At 33.4% G+C, this 7842-nt stretch overlaps 1 protein-coding gene across 2 annotated transcripts; it reads left to right on the top strand.

Annotated features, from left to right (window-relative positions):
* Window positions 1-5425: 5425 nt before the first annotated feature.
* LOC121800311 (vesicle-associated protein 1-2-like) lies at window positions 5426-7702 on the top strand. Of its 2 annotated transcripts, none has more exons than XM_042199889.1 (7): window positions 5426-5524; window positions 5623-5693; window positions 6259-6340; window positions 6643-6755; window positions 6970-7044; window positions 7117-7229; window positions 7324-7702. In XM_042199889.1, the coding sequence occupies exons 1-7, from the start codon at window positions 5470-5472 to the stop codon at window positions 7505-7507; spliced, it is 693 nt and encodes a 230-aa protein (XP_042055823.1). In that variant the 5' UTR covers window positions 5426-5469; the 3' UTR covers window positions 7508-7702. The 2 variants fall into 2 exon arrangements, with proteins under 2 accessions (XP_042055823.1, XP_042055822.1); XM_042199888.1 differs by having other exon boundaries at window positions 6904-7044.
* Window positions 7703-7842: the final 140 nt, after the last annotated feature.

The following is a 7842-nucleotide window of genomic DNA, read 5'->3' as shown; positions in this document are numbered from 1 at the left end:
GCTTAGTAGACTGGTTGTGGGCGTCATCCACTTTAAAGTAACTACAGTCGGATCTACGCAATGCTTTGCAAAAGAGAAAGAAGAATTTCACAACCTAGATGGACTTTGGCTACCTATCGCGAAAGGTTGCAATGTCAGTCCGATTATTTATAAGCCTTACTGAAATAAGATGACATTGGTGTGATATAGCACTGAACGGATCTAACAACAAGACATGTCTTCATGCTATCTACTGGAAGACTAGGTCTTGATAAACAACTATTTCTTAATCAACATACGTTAGCATTGAGCATATGTTATTGATTATGCACTACTTTGACTTATCAAATGGTGTGAGTTTTTCGCAACCCAATAATCCTTATATTGGGTAGTGGTGATTAATATCTAGAGGTGCTAGGATTGTTATTATGTTGAAAGCGCGCCTGGTGAGTCTGGTTCGATAATGTCCCCAAGAAAAGCTCGAACAAGTTTTTATTATTCGGAAACTGGCCAGTTGGAATTTAATTATTCCATGAATAATAAATAAGTGTTTCTTGCTAAGTCCACTCTTGGAATTAATAAGATGTTAATTAATTAAGTCCATAGCAGACACTGATTAATTAATGGACATTTCTATCTTAAGCGCGGGAAATAAACAACAAACAAAAAGGAAGCTCGGATTACTTATAATTTCGGATTTAGATGGGCAGTGCAATATTGCTTCTGTAGTGGCTGCTCATAATATTCCAATATAAGCTTGTATTAAATTGTGGGTTCAATTTAATTAGTAAAAAGCTAATTAGGGGAGGCCATATCCAAAACCTTCCATAGATCCCTGACTGGGCCCAATATGTAACTATTATAAATAGGAGAATAAAGGAGACAGAAAATACACAATTTAATTGAGGAATTTTCGTCCCCTCTCATATTATGTAGATGACGATTTTTTCCTCTCAGCTCTCCTCCATGAGTTTTTCAGCTCCTCCTCCGTGAGGAATTTTTCTATCTTCTTTATTCGAGTCATAGTATTTTGATAAGATCAGCCCACCCTGATATTGAGATACAGTTTGGGAACCAGTCAGAAGATCCGTGGTCTAGTATTGAAGATCATCACGTGGAGAAGGCGCAAGCAATCAACGATACTTTGGAGAATAAAATCGGTAACTCTAAACCATAGAATTCATGTTTTAGGATTTACTTTCTTTAAGCATGAATTATTTGCGTTCTAGCATGCAATTATATGTTTAACATGTGAATTGATTAATCTCATAATCGGTCAAATATATTCTTATCTGATTTATTTGTTATGTACAAGTCTTCCGCTGTGCAAGGGGCACCAAACCCCAACAATAACTTCCAATAACTATAGTTGTTGGCAACAAGCTTGTCTACAGAGGTACTGCTTCCACCATTCATCTTCTTAGAGTAATAAAATCAAACACCTGATATGCAACCAAGCTGTAATACCATGTAAAGAAATATGGAACCAAACAATATAGAGGAACAAGACAGATAACACAGAACACAATCTTATTGCTCTGTAAATTTGAAGATGAATAAAATAACAACAATTACAAGATATTTAAAGGAAAAAGAAAACCTCTACTATCTTAACTTATTAAAAAATTAAGTCTCCTAAATACCACCAAATTAGGAAACGGAAAACTTAAATAAAATGGAAGAAACTTTGACCTCTCCTAAATACCACTAAATATTGTAACTGAAATCATAAATAAAATGGAACAAGTTTGACTACTTCAACCGTAAGTTTCACTATTTTTCAATAGTGTTGGTCCTCCCAACTGAAAGCACATAGACACGTCAAGCTAACGATGGCAATCATACCGCTTGTTGGGAGGAAACCCAATGTTTGTAAGCTTTTATTTACGTTTGTGTCTTCTTTTATTACTTACTGTAAATCATAATAATAATAATAATAATAATATATACTAATAATAATAATAATAATAATAATAATTTCAATGGCCGATGAGTCATGTCGACAGTCCGCTGAGGTCTTCAGGGTGCAGGATAGGTCATCGGGCTGGAGATGAGGGCCGCAGGCTTCGGGCCGACATTGGTGGACCGTGAGATTATAATTTTATTGTTTTTAGTAGTTTAGTTAATAAACCCAAAAGAGGAATCTTGTTATGAGCTTAACATGGAGAATATTAGAAATATGCATGTGTAGGGGCAAATTAGATTTAGTTGCCAATGACAAAATAAATTTCTTTCACCTTTATTTGTGCTTAACTTGATGCATTGATCTGATAGCTCGATGAAAAGGTGTATAATTAGTGTATTATTTTTTTTCTTTTAATCATGCTTATACCTTATGAGATTTGACTCTAAATATTTACTTTGGGAATTTTTAGCTAATATCGTGATAAGAGAGTTGGAGATATAGAAGGGAAAAAGAGCAGAAAGTAGTGAGCTTATTTGCAAAAGTGCATAATTGAGGAAAAATAGAAGAAAATTAAGTGTGCACAAAAGAGAAGACGATGTTTTAAGAAAAAAAGAAAAAAATATTAATGAAAGAAGGTTGAAAAGAAAAGAAAAAATCAAGGAGTTAACTTCGAACAAAGAAAGAAGATGTTTGTTCATTCGTTGCTTTGGGATTTTAGTCACTCTTTGGCCAAATATTCCACCTACGAAAGAGCGTTCATTACAATAAAAAATAAAGACCTTTCGGATATTTGATGATTAATCACAAAAAGTAGAGAATGAATTAGACTTTGAGCAAGCTTATGGTTAAACATTGCATGATGCATGATTTGAGACATTATCATTATATTACCATAAACACCTTTGAGTGTGAGTTATAAACACACTTCCAAACACTTGTGACCGCATGATTCCAAGGTGATCGACGAACTAATAATGAAAGTATATTAATAATCTTGCTTGATTTGATTTGTATTCAGTTATACTCAAATGTATCTTTTCCATGATTTGAGGCAACTATAAAGTCCAGTCCTTATGCATCCGTGTTTCTTTTAGTTTCTCTTTTGTTTTGTTTGGGGACAAATAAAGGGTCAAGTTTGGGGTATTTTAAACACAAAATTTGCATGTTTTAAGGCATATATTTGGATAGTTTTGAATGTCAATCATGCACAATATCTTTAATTGCACATTTTATATATATTCTGGTATTTTGACGTGTGTTATGAGAAGTGTGTTATGAGAAATGTGCAAAATAGATATAGAAAATGTTAGAAACGACGACTGAAGAAAACTGACCTAGTTAGCGGTCCGCTGAGACGAAGTCAGTGGCCGTCGAGCAGACCACGGTTGACAAGAAGCCAACGGTCTATCTTGGAATTTTGCATGCATTGAAGTTACGACCGGCGACCGTCAAGCTTGAGTCAGCAGTCCACCAATAAGAGTCTGAGGATGGAGCCAATTCGGGTAGCAGATGCAGTTTGTTTTCTGAGCCCAGAATTGTTACCTTATAGACAAAAACGCCCACATGTCTATAAATACTATCCATATTTTATTATTGAGGAGAGAGACTGATACACCTGAGAATTCCTCTCCAAAATATTCATCATTTAAAAATAAAAAATCATTCTGCACTTGGAGATTGGAGCAAGAGGATAAAGAGAAGACTTTACAATTCTACCTTCGGGTTTTCTCGTGGATAGTTTTTATGCCTTTTTATTTTATTATGGATTGTGTTACCTCTTGTATGGGTGACTAATATCCAATTCTTTTCTATAATGCTAAGTAGAGTGACACATCTTGTCGATTTATGGGCATGTGGGAGAATAGAGAGATGATCCATATGTTAGATTCGGATTGAAGATGCTATAGTTAATAGAGATATACTAATATGCTAACTAATTTTAAAGAGCTAACGTACATCCAATCACATTCTGCCACGTGGCATGAAAAATGCAATAATGTAAAAACAAAAATGCAATATACTTTTGTAGAAGTAATAGATGAATTTTGGCGGATTGCATTTTTTATTGTTGAGTTTTGCATTTTAAATATTGACTGTTTAATTTGCATTTTATATATAGACGGATTGCATTTATATATAGTTTATTTTGCATTGTAGACAATTTATGTTAAAATGCAAAACTTAACAATATAAAATGCAATTTGCCTATAACTAAAATGCAATCTGTGGAAATGCATGTACAACTTCCGAAATGTGTATTGCATTTTTGTGTTTACAATATTGCATTTTCCATGCCACATGGCGGCACGTGATTGGATGTACGTTAGCACTCTAATTAATGATGCACACTAGTGCTCCCCATAGTTAATATCCCCAAAAAGATAAACCTAAGAGTGAGGGCTTTATTAGCTAAGATTGAAAACGTAAATGGTAGTAATCCACGTTGTTCTGACAGTAGTTGTTTGGATATCATAATTGTGTTTTGAATAAACTGAAGTAGTGAAATCCTATACCTGGAATTTCCTTCGTCCCATAACAATAGTCTTCTTTTTCTATTTTGGTCCGTCCCAAAAAAAATAGTCTTCTTCCATTTTTAGTAAGTTTTTATCTATTATGAGGTGACCATCATTCTCCATTATTAATACTTCAATCACATTTTCTTTCCATCCACTCTTATACTTTACCAGTTTGACATTAAAACTTGTGTCGCTCCCCAAAAATCCTTATTTTATGGGACATGTGAAGTATCTAATTAAAAATTTTCAAATTTTAAATTAAAAACCTTCAACATCAATTAATATTACTCCCTCCGTCCCTTAAAATTCGTCACCATTTGATCCGATACGAGTTTTAAGAAATATAATAGAAAGTGAGTTGAAAAAGTTAGTGGCATGTGGGTCCTACTTTTATATATTAGTTTTATAATATAATGTTAGTAGGAATGAGTTAGTGGAATTTGGGGTCCACTATCAAAAATGGTAAAAGTGAAAGGTGAAAATTTTTTAGGGACTGACGAAAATGGAAATAAGTGACAAATTTTCAGGGACGGAGGAAGTATATCATGTACAGTTTAAAACATAAAATTAATATTTTACTGTTATCATTTTTATAATTATTCATATATATTTTAATAATATCAAATTTATATTTAATATCTTATTTATTTAAAAAGATATAACCAAAATAGCAAGAAATTTAGATGATATAATTTGTCACTCAATATTTAACGAGTTTAATACTAACATACAATCCATTAGTATAACATTAGAAAATGCAGAGTTTAAACTGAAATTTCAAATTTTAATGTATACTAATTCCGGTATTTTAAATTTTAATTTGGAACAGATATACATAAATCAAACAGATTGGGTAGAACTATGATAAAAAAAAATAATAATAATGGATGTACAAGAAAAGTTAAAATATTTAAGTATACTAATTTAATGGTGTTGGCGCCATATTATTACTCTTGCTCTGCAACTTGCCAATCATGACACAGTTTCTTGACTTTGCTTAATTTATAGACTTTTACCAATTCATTTCATTTCAACTGCTAATTATCTTTCTGCAAGTCGTTGCTCAAAATGTCCATCTCCGAAAAGCTTCTCGTAATCGAACCTCAAGAGCTCACCTTCCGCTGTTAGTAATTCTATTTTATGCTTGCTGTTTAATTAATTTTATTTTTTTCAGTTTCTTAAATTGTTGATTTGTTTATGTGTTTTGGTTAATATGCTCAGTTGAGTTAATGAAAAATGCATCTTGCACGATTCGATTGCGCAGTAACTCCTCCAGGCATGTTGCTTTTAAGGTAAAAATGAAATTTTGATTTGTTTGACTTTCTTAAGGAACGTGGGTAGGAAAAGTTAGTGGAACGTAGACCCAACTTTTATATATTAGTTTTATAATAATTGTAAGTAGAATGAGTTAGTTGAATGTAGGGTCTATTTGCTGAAGTAGTAAAAGTGAAATGAGATCTTTATTGGGACAGTCCAAATAAGGAAATATAAGACATTTAATGGGGATTGGAGAGAGTACTACTATATGTAGGATCATGTTAGGTTGACAACTATCTTAAATTGATAACGGATAACTATCTCAACAACCTACGTTATAAATGTCAACACGAAGACATTTGTATGTCAACTAAATATAGTTGACATACGTATATCTTCTGTTGACATCTATATTTACATGTCAACAGAAGACATACGTATGCCAATGTATTTAGTTGACCTACAAATGTCATATTGACATCCATAAAGTAGATTGTTGACATAGTTGTCAGTTATCAATTTAAGATGGTTATCAACTGATCATATCTCATTATATGGATGTATTATGTATATATGTCTCAATTTCATAATATTTGTCAGGTTATGACTACCAGTCCAGAAAAGTACTTTGTTAAACCAAATAATGGAATTCTTTCGCCTGGATCAACTTGTCACGTTGAAGGTGCACCATAAATTTAACATGTTTCCATTTTATATCTTTAGAAAATTAGGATTTAGATAATATAACATGTTAATACGACAATCATGTTTCAATTAAGAACTTTCTCTTCTTGGTTGATTATAGTGTAATGGACCTCACAAACGCAGAAAAAATGTCGATTTTGAACCAAAAAAAGCAGTTTCCGAAGCAAGGAATTGTTGGAAAACATTCTTCTCTATCTGACATTTGAAACGCATGTCGTCAGTTGTTGTTCCTTTACAGGCCTTTTCTTTTTTGTTATCTCTAGTTTGCGTGTTTTGCAGTTACTATGCGCGCTCCAGAGGAGGTCCCTCCGAACATGGAGTGCAAGGATAAGTTTCTGATCAAGAGTGTTCTTGCAAGTCCTGATGACACGGTTGCTAAAACACGAAAACTGGTAATTAACTAACTCATGTATTCGTAGAAATCTATGTGTCTTTTCCAAGTAAATCTTCTTGTAATCAGCTTCTTAACCTTACTAGTTTTTTTTAAAAAAAATTGATGATATATTATAGACATTTGGATTGCCACTTTCTTTGTTATAGTTCAACGACAGAGCACACGCCGTTGGAGATTACAAACTGAGGGTTGTTTATGTTCTTCCACAACAGCAGCAGTCACCAAATTTGGATAGATCAGGAGGAGGCTCTTCAATCTTGAAAGGAAGAAGTTCGAATAGTACTCAGGTTAGTTTTGCTTCTCTGTAAATACTTTCTTCGATGTTTTGTGTACATTTTTCTAAATACTTATTGATGTAGCTCGGGGGCAAGAACGAGTGGCTTGGTGACAATCTGTACATGAAGGCCGTCGCTGTTCTGTTTCTGAGTTTGATCTTTTTGTACCTCGTCATGAGGATTCTCCCAGTGATATGGTGAATAAATCATGTGTTGTCTTATGTTTCGTGCACGATTCTCATTTTGTACATCGGTGATGACCTAACTAGTTAACATGTGTTTTCCGTGCAGGAGTTGGATGTTTGTGGCGACGTTTTTTGTAATAAAGATGGCAAAGAGGCTGGTTTCGGATTCAGTTGAGGATTGGGTAGTCAAGACTCTCGTCTACATCTGTCTTCATTTCTTTACTGTTGTTTTCCAGCAGCGTAAGAGAAGCAGATCCGGCCGTGAAACTGGAGTTCCCGTTGTCAGATGATTCGAACTCCGTGCATGTATAGATGTTGTTGACATGTTATATATGTGAAGTGCAAATGGAAAGGTGAAAATATGTGTGTGTTTCCTTCTTATCCAAGTGCTTGTATCTGCTTTTGTTCATCAAAGGAAAGGGTATATACATGTATCACTCTAAATTCCAAATAATTTCCAGTATATAAAAACTGTGCTTAAGTTTTGAAATATGTGATTAGATTTCAAACTATTTGCATTGTATTAGAACTGTCCCTTGCTTATTTTCTTTTCATTTTTGGAATTTTGATGTGGTTCGTTGGATGCTTTCCTTTTTCATTTTTCATATAACGTGAGACAAACGAC

The sequence above is a fragment of the Salvia splendens genome, chromosome 4 (genome assembly GCF_004379255.2).
Source record: "Salvia splendens isolate huo1 chromosome 4, SspV2, whole genome shotgun sequence".
NCBI lineage: Eukaryota > Viridiplantae > Streptophyta > Magnoliopsida > Lamiales > Lamiaceae > Salvia > Salvia splendens.
This window is presented reverse-complemented; position numbering and strand designations above follow the sequence as displayed.